This window comes from Rhinatrema bivittatum, chromosome 2, assembly GCF_901001135.1.
Source record: "Rhinatrema bivittatum chromosome 2, aRhiBiv1.1, whole genome shotgun sequence".
NCBI lineage: Eukaryota > Metazoa > Chordata > Amphibia > Gymnophiona > Rhinatrematidae > Rhinatrema > Rhinatrema bivittatum.
The window spans coordinates 139,986,498-140,011,751 of NC_042616.1; the positions used below are offsets into that span (position 1 = coordinate 139,986,498).

General features: G+C 44.6%; 1 protein-coding gene across 1 annotated transcript in view; it reads left to right on the forward strand.

Annotated features, from left to right (window-relative positions):
* Positions 1–25,254, forward strand: part of PRTFDC1 (phosphoribosyl transferase domain containing 1) — a 148,435-nt gene that overhangs the window by 119,598 nt on the left and 3,583 nt on the right. Inside the window, exons 4-7 of the mRNA XM_029588675.1 lie at positions 11,558–11,623; positions 19,848–19,865; positions 20,481–20,563; positions 20,644–20,690. Coding sequence (XP_029444535.1) covers positions 11,558–11,623; positions 19,848–19,865; positions 20,481–20,563; positions 20,644–20,690 — 214 coding nt within the window. The remainder of the gene's footprint in view (positions 1–11,557; positions 11,624–19,847; positions 19,866–20,480; positions 20,564–20,643; positions 20,691–25,254) is intronic.

Consider the following 25,254-nt stretch of genomic DNA (forward strand, 5'->3'; position numbering starts at 1 on the left):
TTCCCCTGTTCCCCCCAGTCTGCTCCAATTAAGGAGCGGACTGGGAAGGAACTTCCCAATCCCTATCCTAACCTCCCTCCCCTTCCCCTTCCCCTTCCCCTTCCCCTTCCCCTTCCCCTATCCTGTCCTCCCCCTATCCTAACTACCCCCAATTTTCTTATTTTACCTTTTGCTCCTGCCTCAGAGCAGGAGCGAGTTGCATGTGCTGGCACAGCGGCAAATGGCCACTGAGCCAGGTGCCTCTAGTCCCACCCCCCCAGACTGCCCCTTTTTCAAGCCCTGGGACTTACATGTGTCCCGGGGTTTACACGTGAGGCCAGGCCGTACGAGTAAACCCCAGGATTTACACACACCGCAGTTTGAAAATCTACCCCTGTATCTTTATAAACTGTGACGTTCTCCCTGGTTCGTACACCGTCTGCTTGCATCCGTTCCTGGGTCCAAACCTTGACCAAGCTTCCCTGGTCCCTTGGAAACTCAAATAGCAGTTTAAACGTATTTATCTTAAAAGTCCCCAGGTGGGATTTGAACCCTCACCACCTGGATGGAAGGCAGATGCCTTCCCCACTGAGCCAGCAGCTCACTTTCCAACCACTGGCTTCAGAAGTCCCTCTCAAAGTCCATAGTTCAAAAGTCCAGCCCCACTGGGCCTAACTGCCACCTCCCTCCATACCTCAACCCTTCCCCAGAGGTACAGCCACCCACTGGCAGTTCTCCAGGCAAAATATCCTTGTTGTTCATCCAACAACAGAAGTCCCCACACTCACCTTCTCTGTGATAGTTGCGGCAGTCCTTCACACAGTCAGGGAATGTCCAGCCTCGCAGTCTCCCAGAGCAGATAGGAAATCTGATCCTTCCTCCTCAGTCCCCAGCAGGAGACTGACTCTGCTCTACTAGGGAGTCCTTTTTATCCTGTGGAAACTCCTCCTCCTCTGCCAGCTGATTGGCTCCATGGAGGTCCCACCCTTAACCTCCCACACCTGTGGTTCTTCTGTCCTTGTAACATCCGGGGGAAGGAACCAAGGGACGTCTCTTGCCTAGAGTTGCTGTATTTTCCTTCCCTCCCTTCCCTTGAATCTTTGGTTCCTAGCTTTATTCTTTCTATCTAGTCTAGCATAGTGACCCTGTCACGTAAACTCACTATGTATTATCATAATCCCACCCCCTTTCTCCAAGGGGCATGCCTTCTGTTTATAGCTATATCCTTCCAGGCAAACTGTTCATTAATATCAAATCATGATCATAGTGCCAGATCTCGGTAATAAAAAGTAGATCTAATTTATGTTTGTGAGTGATCTCTCCCAAGTACTCTTCCTTATTACCTATTGATCTAGAAACAATATAGGCCAGCTACAGTTGTCTATAATTCCTCTTGTGGGGTGAACATCACTAATGTCCTCTTATCATTGGGCTTTCTTATCTTAACCTGTTTAAAGGAGGCATTTTTGCTCCCAAACCCACTAATATTACAAGGATTACACTAGCCATGAAAGAGGTTCTTTATTTTTCTGTCCCATAGGACTATGCTTCATTTTTATCTTTTTATAAAAGCAAATCACTGTTTTCAGACAGAATTGTATTCAGTCCTGTGTGAAGTATAGTCAGCCTCCCTGTGTTTACAGATGATGGTAGAAGCTGGCATAAAAGTAATTGACTATGTCCCTTAAATACTCTTTGAACCAATATTATAAATATGATTCATGGTTCTGGTTTGTGGTTTTAGTTGAGTTTTTCCACTCCAGTGTTTGCCAAAATGGAGAGTGAGGCTTGCCAGAAAATATTTGTTTCAACCCAAAATATGTTTGCACCACTCCCGAACTCCACATGGGAGTTAATTAGTGTCATGGCTGGTTCTCGCCAGTTTACTCTTGGAGGGAGTTGAGAGGTTGGAAGACATGCCATGCATTGCACTTGGAAAACTGGTGTGCAATAAAGAAACCCGTAATGATGTAAAAAAGAAAAAAAATGATTTATTTGAAAAGGAGCCAGGGAATCTTATATGTAAACATGTGTTAAGGGGTAGGGGATATTATTGCTTTTAAAAAAAATTAGAATTGCCTTTGATGCCTTTATTTGAAGATTCACAGAAGCTCTTCTAGATAAATCAGAGAAACGTCTTCCCGCAGTAGCACAAGTTGTGTTACAGAGATGTTAACAGAAAAATAACAGCATAAAAAAATGATTTTCTTAACTTAGTCAGACATCCCTATGCAGCACACATGCTGCTCTGATGTCTGCGAGAACTGGAAACAAAGCAATCAGCGTCTAACAGGAAGATAAGCCAAAGGAGGAAGAGAGATGCTAGAACTGATCTTTTTGTCTTCTTTTTTTCATTTTCAAGAATGTATTTAAATGTCAGTGAAAGCTAATAGTGCCTAGGGGGAATCCGAGCTTTTCAGTTCTTCGTCTCTGTCAGCCTTTAGAGAACGGTTCTGTTTGGGTTTTTTCTGGCCCATAGCGTGCATGTTGATTGGCAGTGCTGCTGTATGGATTCTTTCAGTGTTAAGTCATGCGTTATGAACTGGGTGGGACACCAAATTACCAGGCTACCTCCTCTATTTTCTTCTTCTCCCGGCCAGCGCTTGGATTCAGTTTAGAGGCCACAAGCAGAAATAAAGGCTTCCAGACAAGTTGTAGGTGATAATCTGTTTATTGAGCTAACGGAGAGCCAGGGTTCCCCTTCATCGGGTCAGTGCAAAATTTCTACGTATTCAAGGGGATTAGCACAGCCTCCGTACCATTTTTTTTTCTTTCAAGATGGGAGACTAGAAATAGAATAAATTCGGATGGCCTTAGGAAAATTGCTTGTAAATAATGTCTGCCCTGAGAAAGCCACGAAAACTCTGCACAGCTGTCACCTGGTGTTGAGCAGATCCAATCTGACCTGAATTACTTTAAGGATTAAGTGATGCTTTCAGCACAGGCAGCCACAGCCCCTTGGTGTGAATGTGAATCTGATGGAGGGACAGAGACAATCAACCCATATGGCCAATATCTGAATGCAGCTCCCCCGGGACCCTGCAGAGCATGCTCTATTAATTTCCCAGCGGAGCTGGGCAAAGGAAAACTACAGCTCTGCATGGGCAAAAGAGACCAAGGCAGAGTATTCACATACATATATGTGTGTGCATCGAATGTGTTATTGTTAGGGCTTGTTTTGATAAATTTTGGGAACAATCTAGTCAAAAGTAATGCAGACCATATGAAAAAAAATCCCCCCCCCCCAAAAAAAAAATTTGAGATATGGAAACTGCCTTTATGTTACCACACATTCAAGACATCTTTATAAGCACTTGAGAAAGAGGCATTTGACAAGAATGCTGGGTACATTCAGATTTCCAGAGGTGGAATTAAATATGACCCAGGAAGGAGTGTATTGGGCTGACACTTGCACTAAACTGGATTCAGACCAGTCTCGTATAGAATATTCACCCCTTATGCTGCGACTTCGAATCCTTAGCTCTGCTTTCGGTTACACAGATTCAAACTCCCACGCACCCAATTTCTGAGGCAATTCAACAGCAAGCTTGCAGAAGATGTGCTCCGAGGACAAGAAAAGATGGCTCGCTGTACTCATGAGCCAGAACAGAAGTAGCCTTGGCCACGCCATGATGGATATTTTTCAGCTTTGAGGCATAAAGGTGCTAGAAATGATTCTGATAGGTTGAAACTCCGAGATAAAAAAAAAAAGAGTGTTTTGACCATTAGGCTGGTGGGTCTCATTTCATTGTGTTTACACAGAACGTCGGATGTCGGCAGATAAGAGCCACTTGATTTCCTCATTTGTACCTCTACAGTGTGCAGTCCACAGATTCTGCTTGACCACTGCTCTCCCTTCCTTGCCCTGCTATTAAGTTTTGTTGTTTTCTTTGTCAAGTATGCTTCAGTTTTGTCACAGGTTTGGCTCACATGACCACTGTTGGAAGTCTGTTCCAGGTGACTCTCACCCTTTTGGTATTTTGCATATTCTTTTGAAGAGTCGCTTAATATGATGACCTCTTTGTCTCGGAGCTTCTCATGTTGAGGAATATATGGTACTGCCTGTTATCTTATTGCAGCTGTGTAGCAGGCTGACGGCCAAACAAGTGCAGTGCCTCTGGGTTCCAAGATATTTGCGCCAAACATGAGAAGGCTTTGCCCATGGAAAAGGGATTTTAGAAGATTGCTCACCTGCATACAGTTACGGGGATTCTACACATGGACTTTTACCCACAGTAGGGAAGACGGTCTTTTGTGAAGGTGGACCCTGTGAGGGAGGATCTCCACAGGTCCCTACCATCAGGAGGCGAGGTCAGACGGGAAGCAGAGGCAAATAGGGGCTTCGACAATACCAGCCCACGTTCCCCGCAGGTTGAGCCCTTGGGTGCTGGGGCCGGCTGGTCTTAGGTGGACCTCTGCGTGGATGATCCTGGGAGCGGCCAAGCGAGGAGCGAGAAAGGAGCAACGAAGCTCCAGTCCAGGAGCCACAGTGGACAACAGGAGAAGACCGGTCTATTCCGAGGGTCAGAGGCAGGCAGGAAAGTCGTAATCGGGTCCGGTCCAAGGGTCAGAGTCAGGCGGCAAAGTCATAGTTGGGTCCGGTCCAAGGGTCAGGCCAAAGTCCGTCCGAGGAGCAAGGCAGAGGAGAACTAAGGCAGGGCCAGAGAAGAAAGGTGGAACTCAGGATCAGGAACAAAGTCTGGAACTCAGGATCAGGAATTCAGCAACTCAGGAACTACTCTAGGACAAGTGAGGCAACCTGTTGCCAAGGCAAGCTCTGACTGGCAGAGTTTGCCTTAAATACTCTGGGCCACTGACGTCATCAAAGCAGGCCGCGGTCCCTTTAAGTCTCTATGCATAGCGCGCCTAGAGCAGGACACTGAGGATGGTGGTGGTGGTGGCATGGGCCATGCAGCGGAAGTGATGCAGACTGATGGAGGGGAACCCCCCACCATGCTGGAGGGGCTGGGGCATGCGGCGGTGACATGGCCGCACAGGGAGCTGCTGACCACCGCGAGAGCAGGAGGGACCGAACTCAGGGCCCGGCGTCAGAAGGTAGGAGGGCCTGGTCTGAGGCCTCCTTGGCCCGAATTCGTAACACAGTCTTGGGGCTGGGGTTTGGAACTAAGGGCATATTTTTTGCCATGAGTTGTTGCCACACAAATTTGCGGGTTTAAATGTATACAGGTACTTTTTGTATGGTAATTTTCAAAAGGAAAGTATGTGCAAAGCCCATGGGTAAACATTCCCTGCAGACTTTGCACTTCCATAAACAATTTAAAAATTACGCCCTTACAGGGGGCATTCCCAGGGGTATGTCTAGCTCAGGGGAGGAAAATAATGCATGCAGATTGCATTTTCAGCTCTATTGGTAGTGTTTATTTTTGGATACACTCATAACAGGCTGGGCACAAAAAAATGCAAAGCATCCTTAGAAAAGGGAGTGAGAATGTGTCACCTCACCAGCCATTCTGACTTTTCTCCTGTCCACTGCTCTTGAGCTTCAAAAGTTTTTTTCCTCTCATCCAGCCATCTCTACTCTCCCTGCAATCATCTCATCCTCATCACTGTCATCATACCTTCACCTCTCTTTTTTACATTCTCTTACTCCTCCTCTCAGCTGGGGATATCAGTCCCAGTCCTGGCCCTCCAAGGCAACTTTCACCTCACCTGTACATATTGATCCATTACCTCTTCAGTCTTATCACTATCCTCCTCATCTTCCTCCCTTCCTCTTCTTTACCTTTCTCATATTCTCTGTGGAATGCCCGCTCTGTTTCCAACAAGCTTGCCTACATTAATGACCTCCTTATCTCTCATACACTTCATCTTCTTGCCTTGACTGAGGACTCTGCTTCAGTTGCTACTCTCTGTCATGGAGGTTATCTTTTCTCCCATACACCTCACATAGTAGGCCACAGTGGTGGTATTAGACTGCTGCTCTCTTCCTTCTGTAGGTTTCAACCCCTTCTTCTACCTCAGTCTAACTCTTTTTTATTTCTTTGAGGCCCATCCCATCTGCCTTTTCACCCCAGTACCTGTCTGGGTAGCTGTCATTTATTGACCCACTGATAACTGCCCATCTTCCTATCTCACCGACTTTGACTCCTGGCTTTCCTTCTTCCTTGAGCCATCTTCCCCTTCCCTTATTCTTGTGGACTTTAACCTCCATGCCAATGACCTCTCTTGACTCTTATGCCTCAAAGCTCCTTGCCTTAACCCCTTCATTTGACCTTCAGCTCTGCTCTACCTCTCCTATTCAACAGCATGGCCACTGTCTTGACCTTGACCTTTCTTCCAAATGCTGTGTCTCAGAATTTTTCACCTCAGTTCTTTTCCTCTCGGACCATCATCTAATAACTTTCACACTAAACTACCCTCCCATACAGCCTCATCCAGTCACCACCAACACCTTCAGGAATCTCCAGACTCTCGATTCGTGTATCTCCACTACTGTGTTATCTCTTCTTTCTTCCACTACATTGTCTGAATCAGTTGATGAGGCAGGTTCTTAGAACACCATACTCTCCTCTGCTTTAGACACTTTTTCCCCTCCCCTTACTAACCCAGTAAGGTGCACCAAAACCCCAGCTTGGCTCACCCCTAGAATTTGCTTCCTAAGTTCCTGTGCCTGTTCTGCAGAGTGCGTCTGGCTAAAATCCCGTGCCCAGGCTAACTTTGTGCTTTTCAAATTCATGCCGACCACCTTCCAGTCTGCTATTGCACTTGCCAAACAAGACTGCTATGTCCAGCCCTTGCTGTCCTTTTGCCACACTCAATACCCTCCTCAAACTGCCTTCACCTCCCACCCCCTCTTCACTCTATGCCCAGAATATGTCTGTCTATCTCTGGGATAAGCAGCATGGAATCTGTCTTCCCCTTGGGATCCTGCCAAGTACTTGTGACTTGGATTAGCCACTGTTGAAAACAGGATGTTGGGCTTGATGGACCTTTGGTCTGACCCAGTATGGCAAGTCTTATGCTCTTATGTATTTCCAGGACAAGGTTCATAAAATTACTCTCACATTCTCAACAAGGTCTTCTCTCCCCTTCCTCTGCCCCTGCCATCCTTTCCTCCTTTTCTGAAATCACCATGGAGGAAACTGCCCATCTTCTTTCCTCCATCAAACTCTCCCTATTTGATTCACTGACCCCATTCTCACCCAGCTCCTCAGCTCTGTTTCCCCTGCAGTCATCCCTTCTATCTGTCGCATCCTCAGTCTATCACTTTCAGCTGTTAACACTGCCTTCAAACATGCTGTGATCATACCACTCTTCAAAAAATCTTCACTGTGCCCTACTTTTCTTGCTAATTATCGTCTTATTTCCTTCCTCTCTTTTGCATCCAAACTACTCAAATGTGCTGTTCACCTCTGCTGTCTTAACTTTCTTTCTTCTCAAGCCATTCTCGATCCACTCCAGTTTGGTTTTCATCCTCTGTGTTCCACAGACACAGCCCTTGCCAAAGCCTCCAACAACTTATTTATGACTAAAACCAAAGGCCTTTACTAGATCCTTATTTTCCATGAAGTACCTGCAGCTTTTGACACTGTTAATCACCACTTACGCTTTGATACTCAGTCCTCATTTGGATTTCAGGACCCCATCCTGTCTTGTTTCTCTTCTTACATCATCCCACTATCAGTTGGTGTGCCTCAGAGCTCTGTCCTAGACACACTTCTCTTTTTCTATATCAGAGATGAGCAACTCTGGTTCTCAAGAGCTGCAGACTGGTCGGGGTTTCAGGATATCCCTAATGAATATGTATGAGAGAGATTTGCATGAACACTTCCTCATTTGTATGCAAATCTATTTCATGTTTATTCATTAGGGATAACTTGGGGTCATTTTTTACTCTTCTAGCTCTCTCTCTCTTTCACTCTCCTTTTCTACATATATACAAAACACTGCCAAAATATATTATTTCTTTCTCTATAACATCACCAAAATCTGTCCCTTCCTGTCTGAACAACTATCAGAACCCTTATCCACTCTCTCATCACCTCCCACTGAGAATACTGCAACCTGCTCCTCACAAGTCTCCTGATGTCTCTGCATACAGTTCTAATTCCTTTTATGCACCTAGGAGAGCATTCATTCTATAGTTTCTCACTACTTCTCCTCTCTTACCTTTCCCTACACCTTTCATTGTGATCAGGCAAGTCACGCCTGTCTATGCCCTTCTCTTTTTCTGCCAACTCCCGACTCCGTGCTTTTCATCTGACTGCACCAATTCCCTGGAATAGTCTTCCTGAGTTGGTGCATCATGCTCCCTCTCTGGCTATATTCATATCGCATCTAAAAATCAGTCTTTGAGGCTGCTTTTAAATCGTAACCCTTGATTATCCTGCTCATAGCCTTATTGGTTTTAACCATTTTATTGATAAATGAAATTCCCAATTTTGCCCTGTATGTTTGTCTTCATTAGATTGTAAGTTCTACTGAGAAGGGACTATCTCTGATTTTTTACAGTGCTGCATATGTCAAGTACCACTATAGAACTGATAAGTAGTTTCAGTAGTAGTAGTAGTTTTTCACACAAAATGCACAAAAAGCAGGTGCAAGTGTCCATGGGTAAATTGTACCTGCTGCAAATTTCAAAGTGAAGGCACAGCAGTATTTTCTTTTTGAAAAACTCTCCCCCCCCCCCCCCCCACGCCACATACTGATAACAAGGCTACCTGCGAAACCCTCACCCTATACTTCCATAATAAAATACAGAAAATCATGTCTCGCTTCCCTCCTTCGTCACCTTTACCTAATGCCCCTGCCACTAATAACAATGAAACCACACCCAGTACACTCTCCAACCCCCTACTTGCATTTCACCACTACCAACCCCCAATTATGTCACATCACGACTAAACTGAATTCCTTTGAAAACACCACAGCAATGGAAATAGAATCCATACTCAAGAAAATCAAACCTTCAGTGCACCACACCGATACTATTCCCACGAAAACCCTCCTCACCATACCTAACATCATCTCCAAACCAATCTCCAACATCATTAATAGATCCATATCCCTTGGCATAGTCCCAAACCAACTTAAACAAGCTATCATAAAACCCATTCTCAAAAAACCCTCCCTCGACCCGGATGATCCCGCCAACTTCCACCCCATCTCCAATCTCCCTTTTCTATCTAAAATCCTAGAGAAAACTATCAATAGGCAACTCATGGAATACCTAGAAAATAATCACATCCTCTTCCCCTCACAATATGGGTTCCGGAAACATCAGAGCATGGAAACTCTCCTCCTCTCCCTATCCGACCATGTACTAAAAGCACTAGACAAAGGCCATTCATATATCTTTGCTCTATTGGACATTTCTTCGGCATTTGATACCGTTAACCACAACATCTTAATACAACGGCTTCACGAAATCGGTATGTCTGGCATCCCCCTATGCTGGTTCCAATCATACCTCTCCAATAGACAATACAGAGTAAAAATTGAAAATAGTGAATCAAAACCATTTAACCTGGAGCAAGGCGTCCCCCAAGGTTCCTCACTTTCATCCACCCTGTTCAATATTTATCTCCTGCCTCTATGCTGCCTCCTTTCTGATCTTGGTCTATAGCAGTTCCTATATGCGGATGACGTGCAGATCCTCATACTCATCACCGACACTTTACCCAATGCCATGAAGACCTGGAAATCGGCCCTCGCCTCAATCAGCTCCCTGCTCTCTGACAACCACCTTGCACTCAACTCCACGAAAACGGAGCTTTTAACAATTTCACTCTGCAATATAAATCTGAACCCTCCCGCACCCAACACAACACTTTCCTCTCACACGTTCGCCCCGCATGTTCGTAGTCTTGGCGTTACCCTAGACAATCAATTTAACCTGAAAAAGTTAATCAACGCCACCCTAAAAGACTGTTACTTCAAACTCCATAATCTAAAAAGACTCAAACCCCTTCTACACCTCAACGACTTCCGCACTATTCTACAAGCTACCATCTTGTCCAGATTAGACTATTGCAATTCCCTCCTCTTAGGCCTCCCCAAAAATGCTATGCAACCACTGCAGATGCTCCAAAACTCTGCCGCCCGTATCCTCACTAATGCCCACAGGAATGACCACATTTCGCCTGTTCTCAAACATTTGCACTGGCTGCCAATCTCCTCCAGATACTATACAAGACTCTCAATATCATCCACAAATCCCTACACACCAAAAACATGCCCTGGTTCAATGAACACCTCCAGTTTCGCACCCATAGCAGACCCACCAGAACCCAACAGTTGGCAACACTACACACGCCCTCCCACAAGGCCGTAAAGCTCAAATGCACTGCGGACCGCATCCTCTCCATAGCAGGTCCTACACTTTGGAATAAAATGCCACCTAGCCTTCGCCAGGAACAATGCCCTAAAACATTTAAGCAGAACCTCAAGACCTGGCTTTTGAAGCAAGCTTTCACTTGAACTTCAACTACCCAAGCCCCCCTCGACCCTCAACTATCCAATCCCCCTGCGACATTATCTACCCTTTCCCCCAGCCCTTATCCTCAACTATCCAATCCCCCTGCGACATTATCTACCCTTTCCCCCAGCCTTTCCCCCGCATCCACCCTCCCACTTCCTCTTTCAGCCCCTACCCTGCACCCACACGCCCCCCTACTTGACCCCCCCACCTAACCTTCGCTCCTTCCTATTGTATTGTAAATACTTTCCTATAGCCTCTCGAATTATGTCATGCATCTTTGTTCTTATCTTATAGTTTAATCCCCCTTAATCTTTTGCTGTTCGCATTTGTACTATTATCTAATGTTCAAAGTTTATTGTAAAGCCTGTGGCTACATTACTTTTGCTGTAAACTGATTAGATGTTCCAAACGATTATTGGTATATAAAAATGCTAAATAAATAAATAAATAAATAAGTATAAAGTATCTGTGGACTTTATCCCAAAACAGACAGCTTGAAAATTGCCCCTTTGTGTGTCTGTCTTTCCCTTTCTCTCTTTCTTCCTTGATCTCTCATCCCCTTCTCTCTCTTCTGCAATCTCACAAAACTTTGTGTCTCTGTCCCTCCGAGTAATCTCTTGCTCTTTCAGTCCTCTTTCATCCTCTCAGTCTGATGCAATATAGTGAGCTCAGCCTAGTGCCCAGCTTGATGCGTGGTTGGTTGTGTGTTTTGTACGCACTAGAATAACTCCCAAAATGCACTTCCAAACCAGCACATAGCTAATAGTGCTCATCACATGTAAATGTCCCGATGCAAAAATTCACCATACGCCTGACAAACTATTAAGAAGCCTGAGAGAGTGGAACACATTGCTGTAAGAAGACATGGCAAGATATATAAGTGGGGATCTTCTCCCACGCAGTAAATTAGTAGGAAGATTTGTAAGATTATAAGCTGATCCTTGGTGCTCCTCAACGTTAAGTATGGTCCACGTTCTGTGACATTCAGAGCTATACACTTAAAATTGCATGGGGTAAATCTCCACGGGACAGAGCCAAATATCTCCCAAACTTTTTTCAGCATGAGAAAAGCATGAACATGGCTGGAAAAAATTGTTGCATTCAGTGTAAGACTTTGTTGGTTTTTGTTTGTTTTAGAATGATCAGTCTATGGAAGAAATGCAAATAATTGGAGGAGAAGAACTGTCAAAGTTGGCTGGAAAGGTATGTGCATCATACAGTGGGACTAAATTAGAAAAATATACAGTACTAAGAACAAAACACCTTATATGCTTTTCTGGTTTGTATAATTTATGCAAGGAAGGAAAGTTATATCTTAGCATTTCTAGTGTTTTGCATGTGGAGAGGTTAACACCAAAATGTAATAATTAGGATATGCTCGATGATTTGTGCATGATTTAATTATGAAACTAGTCAAAAACACGTTATATAATAGGTTAATGGTTTCTTTACAGCCTTGCATGCAGAGACATTACTAGGTACTGCAAAGAAGTGGGGCACAGACTCACAAGCACACAGCAGCTGCTGCTGCCACCTTATTACCCTGCACACCCAGACAGAAACATGCTTGCATTTCTGCTCCTCTCCTTCCTAAAATATGCACACACAATAGAATATATGACAATTGAATTTATAGGGTAATTTTTGAAGGCCACTTCCATGAGTAAAACAGTGCTTTGCCTGCAGACATGTCCTCTCATAAAACTGCTTACCCGATATGTGGGTAAACTCACCTGTATATATCCTATATGCACCTTTAAATTTACCCAAATTGAGCAGAGACATTTCCAAGGTTGGGGCTTATTTATTATTTATTTATAAATGTATAGCCCACTTATCTTAAATGCTAAGCGAGTTACAAGTGTACATACATCTTTAAGCAAGTAAGTCAATAAACACATACAATAATCATTAAACAATACCCATAAAACAAATACATCATAAAAATAACATTAAAAACATTATAGTTGTAGAGAGGTTTGGATATACCTGCATACCTATTAAGATTTTGCAAGAGTTTAAAAACATACCTATTTCAGCAAGCATTTGCATAAATACTTTTCAGTTGTTACTCAGCAAAAGCCCATTTATTGTTGCCTACTCATTCCTGTTTTTGCCATCTGGGACTTAATATATTTGGACCAGTGGAATTAAGACTGCAGTTCTCATTTGTTTTTATTGTTGTATATTTTTTTTCATATTTTATTTTTTGGTCAGTTTATAGGGGGATCAGAAAAAAATTTGAATTAGTCTGCCCTCAAAGTAGGTAAAATCCTGGCACCTGCAAGCACATTTTATTACCACAAAAGGATCCAATGCAGCTTTTAAAGCAGTTCTGTAGAAAAGAGAACTAAGGGGCAGATTTTAAAAGCCCTGCGCGTGCTGGATTTACGCGCGCAGGGGACTTGCGCGCCGGTGCACCTATGTTGCATAGGCTGCCGGCGCGTGCAAAGCCCCAGGACGCACGTAAGTCCTGGGGCTTTGCTTGGGGGGCGTGTCGGGGCGGCGCGGCATTCGGGACGTGGCGGGGGCGTGGTGCTGGCACGGGGGCATTCTGGGGGCGTGGCCGAGGCTTCCGAACCAGCCCCCAGGCCGGGGAATGGGGGGGATTTAGTTAGGGCTGGGAGGTGGGTTAAGTAGGGGAAGGGAGGGGAAGGTGGGGGGGAGGGCTGGAAAAAAGTTCCCTCGGAGGGAATGGAGGCAGGCGGCTCGGCACGCACAGGTTGCACAATTGTGCACACCCCTGCGCGCGCCGAGCCTGGATTTTATAACATGCGCGTCTGAAAAGCCTCCCCTCCCCTCCCCTCAAAATTGTAAAATTGAGATGTAATGTATGTCACCGCCAGAAGCCTAGTTCCTCCCCTAGAAATGCACACTGAACCTTCCCCTACCCAGATCCTCTCAATCCTCTTAGTACAGCCAAGAGCAATACTTTGACAGCAACGCTGGATGTGCCAGTCAACAGCAGGAGAATACATTAAGGGCCAGATTTTATAACATCCACGTGGGCGTAGATTTTATAACATGTGCGCGCATGTTATAAAATCCGGGGTCGGTGCCCGCAAGGGGGTGCACACTAGTGCACCTTGCAGGCGCCAAGCCCTAGGGGAGCCCTGATGGCTTTCCCCGTTCCCTCCGAGGCCGCTCCGATTTGCTTCCACTCCCCCCACCTTCCCCTCCCTTCCCCTATCTAACCCGCCCCCAGCCCTACCTAAATCCCCCCCTAACTTTGTTGTCTTAGTTACACCTGCCTCTCGCAGGCATAACTTGCACTCGCCGGCCAGCTGTTGGTGCGCAATCCTCCGGCACGGCGCCTCGGTCCCGCCCCCTTCCCGTCCCTTTTTCAAAGCCCTGAGACATACGTGCGTCCCAGGGCTTGCGCTCGTCGCCAAGCCTATGCAAAATAAGCTCGGCGCGTGCAGGGGCACTTTCTCGGGGTTATGCGCGTAAGTTACATGCGTAAGCTTTTGAAAATCTGCTCCTAATCATAAGATTCCAGTCTCCAGCACTGCGCCTCTCCCTCCCTCCCTCCCTCATGTGTTTCCTGGCAGAGGCAGGGACTGGGAGAGCCACGCTCACTGTGTCCCTAACCCACTGCCTTCAATGCTACTGGAAGGGGCACATTAAGAGCAGCTCATGCCAAGGGGCTCAGGGAGGGGAAAAGTGGCCGAGCAATGCAAATTTAGGGTATCGTGTGTGCAAGAAAGATCAAGGCTGTGGTACGGTGCAGTGGGAAGAAGTGAGTACCTGATCAGAAGCGTGGGATTGATGGCCTTTAACTTCCTCTCCATGGCTGGGAACAGAAGGATTGGGGAGACAGCAAAGGAGAGAACGTAGTTTGAAAAAGGAGAGGTGAGAGTGTACAGGAGGACAATGGACATCAATAGAGAAAACGGAGGGGAGAAAGCAGCACAAGATGATCTACAACTAATCATTTTTTTCATGCCTATATTTTATACTATAATCTATGTTTTATGTTTATATCCTTGTCACTCTTGTTTATTCTGCATGTTTGCTATCTAGCTCCTTCTTTGTTTGCCTCCCTTTCCTTCAGGATTTTATTTTTCACTTATATGAACCTCACCTCTTACACTATTTAACACCATACCAGTCGTATCATATGAACTAACCCATTTCCACACTCTGACCACATTACTTATACAAAATCGTTAAACATGTTAACCAAATGAAAAATTGTGAACCGTTGTGATGGCAAAACCGAACGACAGTATATAAAACTCTATAAATAAGTAAATAATAGAAAGTAGAAGAGAAGGAGGAAGAAGACAAGGGGCAGGAGAAGAGGTAGAAAGAGTAGTGCTGAAGGAAAGGGAGGCAAACAAAGAAAGAGTAAGATAGCAAACAAAAAAGAGACAAGGAAAGAGCAGGGCCGTTGCTAGGTTAATTGGCACTCCAAGGTGGGGAGGTGGCCCCTCCAAACTTTCGGCTGGCTGCAGCGAGGTGGGCCCTCCCATAAGGAAGCCGGCCAGGTTTTCCTCTGAAGACGTGGCAGGAGATCAGGCTATGAACACGCAATGCTTGCTCCCCACCCCTTGGGCTCGGTGTCCCAGGCAGTTGCCCATCTTGCCCATCCCTAACAACAACCTCTGAGGACACCATAGAGAAAGAGAAATTGAAAAGAAATGGAGGTATGACCAAAGAATGAGAAAACAGAGACTTGCCGAGCAGGAAAATCAAGTCAGAGACAGCAAAGGTTAGAAACTTTTTTTTTTCTTTGAAAGAGAATATAAATTAACTAATCAACGTAAAACATCCTGCCTCAGAAAGCCCCTGAAATGCCTCCCTCTTGTCTGGATACATTTTATTCAAAAGATGACTTAACAATATCTGGATAAATGCCGACATCTGAATAACTCAGAAGTTATCTGGATAAATGCCTTTCAATATTGACCTCTTTATTTCTGGAATTATCAGAAGTGACAATTCATATAACATGACAAAGATGTCAATGATGGCAGGCAAGTAATATGAAGAGACAATGGTTGATTCTTTACATTGCACCAAAAAATACATAGCATATATCAGATACTTGGCAGTACACAAAGAATGGGTTAACACAAGTTTTTCCAAGTTTCCCAGCCATTCTCTCCTCCCCCTCCCCAGTCTTCTTTCTTCACCCAATATACAACACTCCTTTCTCCAGAAACAAGCAGGATAAAATGAACCACACTAGTGAGTGATGTCATCCGATGGTTCACTCGTGGACTCGCTTTCTAAGGGGATGTTCCATGCATGAGACTCCTCAATCCTTTTTTGTCTGAATTAGCACATGGATGCAGATCTCTACTCTTGCAGAAATATTTTCTTCACTGTCTGCTGCTGTGACGCCACATAGCAGGTTTCTCCCTTGTGAATCCTCTCTAGTTTCCTTAAAAAAAAAAATAACACAAACGAAAAAAAAGTCCCTTCTCTAGTTTTCCCTAATTCTATCTTCATTGAGTTGGACTAAGAGGTAGATTTTTAAAAGATGCGTGCGCGCATCCATGTGTGCCCAGTTCCCAGCGCGCGCACATGGTCGCGCCGATTTTATAACATGTGCACACCGGTGTGCACATGTTATAAAATTGGGTGGCTGTGCGCACATGGATGCCAGATTTTACAATCCGCGCACGCATGTGTAGGCGGCATGCGGAAGGGAGGGGGTGAACTTTTGCTATTTCCACGTGGCAACTCAATCAGGTTTTCCCCAGTTCCTCCCAGTTCCCTCCAATTAAGGAGCGGAATGGGAAGGAACTTCCCTCCCCCCTACCTAAACTCCCTCCCTCTTCCCCTCCCCTCCCCACCCCCTGAACCCTACCGAACTTTTTTTTGGTTTTGCAACTTACTTCATGGCTGGAGGCCAGCGCGCGAGTCATCGGAACAGCGTACAATGCACTATCCCTCCCAGCCCTCTGCTCCTCCCCACCCAGACCATGCCCCCCAACCCGCTCCTTTGAAGAGACCCGGCACTTATGTGCGTACCGGGATTTACGCGCGTGGCCAGGCCCCTTTGAAAATTTGTGTGGCGCGTGCAAAGCCCGGCCACATGCGTAAACCTCAGGTTTTATGTGTGCAGGCCTTTTAAAATTCGGCCTTCTTCAGTATGATAGATGTCAGCGGGTTCAAAATCTGCCAGTGTGGCTGGAAGATGTCGATCATCAACATGCACACCATCTGCTACAAGTGCCTTGACCCAGACCACAAGGTTCCCAATTGCTCACACTGCAGGTGGATGTTCCCCAGGATGAGGCAATACTACTCTTCAAAGATGGAGGGCTTTCAGTCCCCCAAGACCCCATCTACCTCAAGACGATCTTTGGAGACGAAAAGTAAGATGAAGGCATCCAAGAGCGACAAAGTTAATTCTCTAGTGGCAAGGGACAAAAGAAGCTACTCCATCACGAGGAGTAAGGCTGCTTCCAGAGAGGTTGAAAAGGAGGCTTGATATAGAAAGAATTGCTCCAAGGAGAAACTGAGACAGAAGGCTGACCCTTTACTAGTGCGGAGAGCATCCTTCACAAATTTGTCTGAGGAAAACTGCAGCTCCTCCAGGCACTTTGTGACCTACAAACATCCTTTGGCACCAGGATTTGCCTGATGCCCTTTCCCTCCCTGAGGCCATTGCTTGGTTCAGAAGTCTCTAAAAGTCCCAGAGAATTGCTGAGACCGAAGACCTCCACACCAGATAGGAGTCACACAGCTATGAAAAATTGTGCACCTGGAACAGCCTGCTTGATGCTGAAGACTTGGGCACTGAACATGGTACACTCAATGCCAAAGACCCTGGCACTTAGGACCTCGACACTGGAGGGGTAATGCTCAGTGCGGCTACTTCCTGCATTCGCAGTTCAGAAGCAGGTGCTTGTCTTAGTCCCAGAAGCTGACAATTTCTTTCCTGCAATATACTTTGCAATCACAGCAATGATGATCTCATAGGAAAGTTTAGATTAGTTTTGGAAATTCATGTGGGGTTTCTTCAGAGAATTGTCCCCATTGCCTCCTACTTAGAACCCATAGAACCAGTGTTTGAATGCCTACAATAATCCTCTTCCTTCATAGGATTGTTGGGATCTCACATATTTCTGTTCCCAAACTATAGCAGGCAACTACCTAGTTCTATTTATTTTCTCCTTTGCAGAAATTTACCTCACAATCCCCATTGGACATAAATTCCAGAACATTAGTGGACTTTCCAAGATTTCCTCCTGCAGAAGACCAGGAGATATCCTTGGCTTCCAAATCCGCCTATTTCCAAAATGTTGTGGGGAAGCTCCTCTCGGTAATCAGAGAATAAAGAGTTTATCGGGCTTCCATAAGATTTTCCACTATCTATGCCCTGGAGCTTATTTATTTAGTTATTTATTTATTTATGAGTTGCTTACGCCAAGGCCCTAAGCAATGTACATAGCAACATATATAATAAAACACATAGTAACATACTTAAAAGAAAGAAAGTTAACTAACACAAATACAAAGTTATGTAGACACATATCCCCACTGCAAAACATGAGCTATTCTTCATTCCTATAAAAGATGATGACAACCTTACCCATCACCCTTCACAAAGAAGAAGATCCAAAGTTGGACATGTTTGAGTTTCCGCAGTTCATTCACACTCCCTTCCCTACCCCTGCACCCCCCCCCCCCCCAAAGGAAACAGCTGTGCTCCCAATTCACATATTGCTAAAACCTACAACTAAGGACATGTCAGAATCCTATTTTCTGCCTTCCGGTTGTATGAATCTGAATCTAAAATATAGGGTAAATCTAGCCTGGATTTCAGCATGATGCAGTTACCATACCTTTCTACATTTTCACCAGCCATGAAATCACTTGTCAAGAAATCTCCAATCCCCTTGGAGCTAAAAGTGGTGCAGGCACAGCTCATGAACCCACCTTTCAAACATTTTGAATAGATGAAGCACAAATTCCTGACTTGGAAGGTTCTGTTCCTCTTAGCAATCGCTTCTGCCTACAGGGTAAGCAGACTTCAGGTTCTCGTCTCATATTCTCCGTATCTTCAGTTCTTCCACAACAGAGTGGTCCTTTGAACACACACCCTAAGTTCCTTCCAAAGATGGTACCAGTTGTCCACATACACCAATCCATAGTACTGCCTACCTTCTTTCCATGACCCCATTCACATTAAGGGGAACAGGCACCGTACATTTTGGATGGCAAAGAGCTGAAGTCTATTACATGAAGAGAACACAGCCACATCATCAGTTCATTCAGCTTTTCATTTCATTTGATCCTAACAGCTAAGGACTGCAGCTGCCAGAAGAACTCTACTAAAATGGCTAGGGGACAGAATTTCTCACTGTTGTAAACTTAGCAGGGCTACTACTGAGTAACACAGTGAAAGAGCATCAGGTAAGTGAGATGGCAGTACCGATCATACATCTACACTCTGCTTCCATTGAAGAAATACGTAGAACTGCAGCATGGTCTTTACAGCCAACTACTGCCTAGATAATATGTCCCAGAAAGATGTGCATTTGGACAGCTGCAAAGCCTTTTCAATTAATAGTCATCTAAACGAACCATGGCAACCCTCAATAGGATTCTTCATTAGTGTGGCTGATTTCATCCTACTTGTTGACAGTGAAAGCAGAGTTACTTACCTATAACAGGAGTTCTCCTTAGACAGCAGGATAAATCAGACACACATACCTTCCCCGCTGTACCAGAAAACTGACTCCTAAGTTTTCTAAAGGACTGAGGAGTCTTGTGAGACAGCGGCTGCACAGGAACACTCCTTGCATGAAGTTTTTCTGAATTCTGAGAGAGCTGGTCTGGGTTGGCACTATCAACTGAAAGCACCCATTAGTGTGTCTGATTTATCCTGCTATCTACAGAGATCCTCCATTACAGGTAAGCATCTTTGCTTTCCCCATCAGTTTCTACTCTTCCTTTCCGAGAATGCAATAGACCCTATTGAAGCTCAAAGTCTCTACACACCGTGACTCCAAGATCCTCGTTTTTAATACACTCATCATCATACTGGGCAGGTATTTTTGCTTTTTCTCCTGTTCTGTGACCTGGTTGTGGGGCCTGATGGCTTTATTCAATAAAGACTTTGTCCATAGGCAAAGAATGAGGAAAATTCAGTTTTTATTAAAGCCCTTAATGCTTTTAAGAGGTGAGTGAGTGGCCAATAACAGAAAAACTCTTCATGGTGTTCTTGCTCACAGATTTCAGACTGGTACTAATTCTACCATCTTTCTTGGTATTGTTAAACAAAAAAAAAAAGTTATTGAAACTGATTTTAGTAAATTCTTATTTACAATGTATAATTGCCTAATTATAGAACACATTAAGTTAGAATCCATCATCTACTCATTAACGCAAATTTACTGTATGCACATCTGTTAAAATGTTAGCTTACTTTTATTTAAAAAATGTTTATCTTTCCTTTTTGATACAGAATGTGCTAATTGTGGAGGTAAGGTTTCATTTTATATTTCTAACAGATAAAAACCTGAAATGTGATTGTAATTAGCAGTTGTTATGTTCATTGTGTCAAAGGGAAAATTAATTGAACCTTGTTCATTTGAGCTGGAAGAACTGTTCTCTAAATACACAATACACAATACAGATAACATAAACTCATAATCAAGGATGGATGAGTAAAGTTTGCCAAAAATGAAATATTTCATCAAATGTCCAAACTGTTTCAAGACTGTGTATGTAGTGTGCTGATCTTGTCTCATCTTAGAAGCTAAGTAGGATTGTGCCTGGTTAGTACTTGGATGGGAGACTGCATGGGTATATGAGGAGCTGTATTTTTGTATATATATTACCAGACTACTGCATTAATTTATCTAAAAAGTAGGCATATGCAAGAGGGCTGTGAGGACTGTGAGTGTTAAAATTAGAGTGGGTTGTTACACAAAAACTGATTTGGTAACAAATTTAGAGCCCAGTTTACTAAGCATTTTTCCCATAGACACAAATCCTCTGGTAAAAAGGCCCCTTAGAAAATTACATCCTCCATGTATGCATACCTGCACTTTAGTCAACTTGTATATTCTCTCTTTTTTTTTTTTTCTGTTGCAAGGATATTATTGGTACTGGAAGGACTATGCGGGGCTTGCTAACTCACATAGAAAAATACAAGCCAAAAATGTTAAAGGTTGTCAGGTGAGTCCTCAACATTTATGAAATTTAAAAACTATTGCAGTCAAATTGTGCTAAACTGGTTGTTTTCTCTTCAATGACAGCTTGCTGGTGAAAAGAACACAAGAGGGCCATGGGTACCGGCCAGATTGTAAGTAGTAGTTGAAAATAGAAAAAAAAAAATTAATATAGTACATGAGAGTGTGTCCACCCTAATGCAAATGAAACAAATATCTGTATTATGATAGATACTCCAGATGCAATAGAAAACATGAGATATGATCAAGAATTTGATAAGTAAAATTTAAAGCAAAAAAAAAAGTGGGGCCATGTATTTGGAGTACAGACATTCAAGCGAGCAGTACACAATGATGGAAGAAGAACTGATGTGTACTAACAAGGCGAGAGCTCTTGGGATGATCATCTCTAAAAATGTCAAGATAGCCCAACCAAGCAGTGGTGAGAGCTGGAATAATGCTAAGCACCTATTTGTGCCTGCCTAGTGTGCTGTCATAGGTCTTAACTCATTCTGTGGTGGTCATTCCCTTCCCGCCACCGCTAAGGTCCCTTTGTGCCTGGGCCATGCACACTTGGGTTCTGCCACTGTTCGGACTCTTATCCCTTCTACTGGAGTTTTGTTCCAGGTGTCCACCACCCTCTTAAGTGATAAAGTATTTTCCCACCTTTCCTCAAGAGCTTTCCTTCCTTCAGTTTCATTTGGTAACCCTGTAATCCTTCAGCTTTTCATTCTGTGGAAGATGCTGCCTTCTGCTACTTTAGTGAAGTCTGCTAGATATTTGAATGTATTGTACCTCTCTTTACTCTGCTTTGTTCTAGAGAGCAAATTTTAGCCCCTTCAGTTTCTCTGGGTATGGCTTATTGTAGGCCATACCCCATTTTGGTGATCTTCCTTTGAACTGCCTCTACCTCTCTGTCCTTCTGTAGATGTGGTCGATAGCTCTCAAGATGCACCCAGGTATACTATTTGCTTTCCCAGCTGCTACCTTGGCTACCTTGAGATCAGAGCTGATGATCCCCAGGTCTCTTTCCCGCCTGGTAACTGCTGGTTCTTCACCTCCAAAATGGTATTTGGCCCTTGAATTTCTGCACCGCAGTTACATGGCTTGTAATTATTTTGGATTAAAGCATAATTTCAGCATATCCGTTTCCTCTGGCGTATCTACTGTGTTGTAGATTTTCATATCAGCTGCAAACAGGCACACTTTCCCTTCTACCCCTTCCACAACATCACTTAGAAAGGCATTGAAGAGAAACAGAATTTAATAAAAACAAGCAAGCATACAATAAGCACAGAGGATCCTTAATTACATGGATGTGAGGATAAAGTCTGAGATCAGGTAGAATCCATAGTATTTCCTGTTCTTATCTGTGTTATTTTCTCTCTCTGTACCATACAATATTGGTGCATATCACTCCATGTGTCCCAAGATTTGTGGTTATTGTCCTACATCAACAAAGAATCTTGTGCAACTAAAATGCACAAAGTTGTGAGTTTTCTCACTTGACTCAACATTAAGTCAGTGTTATCCCATCAAAAATAAAATTAGCTTAAACAGGGCAGTGGGTAGATCTGATGCCATGTTAAGGCTAATATATTTGTAAAAATGCAAACTTGATTTTAGACTTTAATTTTTGCTCTATCCCTCCTCCCCTTTTGGAACAAATAAACACCGTAAGCCAGCCCAGTGATGCAGCATCAGGGTTGCGTGCTGCCACGCAAGAGATCTTGGTTTCATTCCCAAGCCCAGGGTCTGATCCTCGAGTCTTCTGGGACTGGGGATGCTGCAGATGCAGTGCTCAAATCGCGGGGGGCGGGGGTGGAAGGCATTCCATTCACTGCACACCAGTGACGCCCCTACTGACCGGACTGAAAAGGGGCACCGGGACTGGTTCCAGGAGGGGGGGAACTGTGGCCGAGCATTGTCTGAGCAATAGCTGGGCTACTTGGGATGGAAGTTAAAAATGAGGGGGAAGCAGCAGGTAGTTGCAGGTGAAGGCTAACGGTGCTATAAACTCAGCAGAGGTTGCTTTCATCAGAGCTGGAAAGCCAGAGAATGCAGAAGAAAGTGTCAGGGCAAGAAAAAAAGCACTGTGAGTGGAAGAATGAAAGGAGTACTCTCCCATCAGCAGGCTTTGATTTGGTATTAGCTGCTGGGCTTCACTTTTTCCCCCCAGCATTGGATGTTGAAAGGTTTGCAGCCTTTTAATTTGCTAATGAAGCAGATCAGTGGGTAGGCGAACAAGCGGCAGCTTACTTCCCGAACTAAGCTGAAGACTGGTTGGTGAGTGCACACATTCCAGACCAATAAACAGAGGAAAATTAGAGTCTGGAATAGAAAGACATAGAGGTCAGTTGAGGTCATCTGATGGAAGAGAATGAGTATGAAAGGGAGAGTGGAAGAGGGAGGGAGAAAGGAAGACTGAGCGGGAGGAAGAAAGGAGTGTGAAAGGGAGGAAGAGAATGAGTGAAAGGGAGAGTAGAAGAGGGAGGGAGAAAGGAAAACTGAGCGGGAGGAAGAGAGGAGTGGGAAAGGAGGGAAAAGAAAAATAAGAGGGAGAGGAGGGAAAGAGGAAGAGTGAGTGGGAGTGAAGAAAAGAGAAGAGGGAGGAAAGAGAGGAAGGGAGAGATGAAAAGTGAGTAAGAGGAGGAAGAGACTGAGTGGGAAAGGGAGAATGAAGAGAAGTGAGGGAGAAAGAAAGGAAGACTGTGGGAGGGAGGCAGGTAATGGGAGAGGACTGGAATGAGTGGGAGAGGAGGGAAAGGAAGTGTAAGTGGGAGAGGAGGGAAAAGAGAAGACTGGGAGAAGAGGGCAGGAGAGGAAACTGAGTGGGAGAAGAGGGAAAATCAAGAGAGGAGGAAGAGAGTGAGTGGGAGAAGAATAGAATGAGTAGGAGAGAGGAAGAGTGAGTGAGAGAGGCAGGGGTGAGAGGAAGAAAATGGGAGAGAGTGGGAGAGGAGGAAGAAAGGGAGGAGAGGAGGGGAGGGAGATGAATGAATGGGAGAGGAGGGAAAGAGGAAGAGCGTGGGTAAATGGAAGATGAGGAAGAGAGGAGTGTGAGAAAACTTGTCTGACAGAGCTCCAGGAGGGGTGTCCCATTTCCCCCTTACCCCTCCCCATCTGCTTGAAATGCTTCCTGTGCAGCCAAGAGTCAGTGATGTGGCCCCGGTTGAAAGAAATGTGCCCACCCCTGCCCTACAGGGCAGATTATTGGTCCACATCTTCAACGATGACTCCACGAGCCACTGGGAGGAGTTTTCAGCCAAGAGGCGCAAGTGTGAGATAGTGAGGTGCTTTGCTCTCCAGTCTCCTACAGAGGGGAACAATTTCCTTTTTCTCCTTTTGGGAAAACCTGTGTAAGTTCTCCTTGGTGGTGTTTCACAGTTGGAGTAGATGCCAGGAGAGACCCAGCTGCAATACTTTTCTGGGGACTGACTTTACATACTCTACTGGGAAAACAGACTTGTTTGTGAGGCTGATTGTAACAATCATGTACTGAAATACCATCTTCTATTGGAGAAGAAATTGAGTCCTGTGTTCAGACCAGGTTCTGAGGAGAAAAGGAGCTTAGAGAACGATCACGATGTTAGGTTCCATTTTGGGAGCTACCTCCCAAGAAAAAGATCTAGGCATCATAGTGGATAATACTTTAAAATCGTCGGCTCAGTGTGCTGCAGTGGTCAAAAAAGCAAACAGAACGTTAGGAATTATTAGGAAGGGAATGGTTAATAGAACGGAAAATGGCATTTATCGCTCCATGGTGAGACCTCACCTTGAATACTGTGTACAATTCTGGTCGCCGCAACTCAAGAAAGATATAGTTGCAATGGGGAAGGTATAGAGAAGGGTGACCAAAATGATAAAGGGGATGGAACAGCTCCCCTTTGAGGAAAGGCTGAAGAGGTTAGGGCTGTTCAGCTTGGAGAAGAGACGGCTGAGGGGGGGGATATGATAGAGGTGTTTAAAATCATGAGAGGTCTTGAACGAGTAGATGTGAATCGGTTATTTACACTTTCGGATAATAGAAGACTAGGGGGCACTCCATGAAGTTGGCAAGTAGCACATTTAAGACTAATCAGAGAAAATTCTTTTTCACTTAACGCACAATTAAACTCTGGAATTTGTTGCCAGAGAATGTGGTTAGTGCAGTCAGTATAGTTGGGTATAAAAAAGGTTTGGATAAGTTCTTGGAGGAGAAGTCCATTAACTGCTATTAATCAAATTGACTTAGGGAATGGCCACTGCTATTACTGGTATCAGTAGCATGGGATCTTCTTGGTGTTTGGGTACTTGCCAGGTTCTTGTGGACCCTTGGTCTGACCCAGCATGGCAATTTCTTATGTTCTTATCAGAAATCCAATTCCCAAGCAGCATGAGAAATTGACTTCTTCCTCCTTGTCCTGCTACACCAGTCTAGACAAGTAGGTTGTTCCTCCCTTCCAGCAGATGGAGATAAAAAGCAGTTTTCTCTGTGATATCATCACAGCTACTTGCATGTGGTGCAGTCAGAAAATCCCTCAATAGTCTTTACCTCCAGCAGACAGTAGGACGTACTGGTGATGCAGCAGGATCTTTTTCTGACAAGGCTTGCCTCGCCCTTGAGGTTTGAATAAGGCAGTAGTTTCTCCAGTGTCCTAGGGCCAGCTCCCAGTTTTTTGATACTAAGATAGCATGCCCGTGCAGACATTTCCCAGC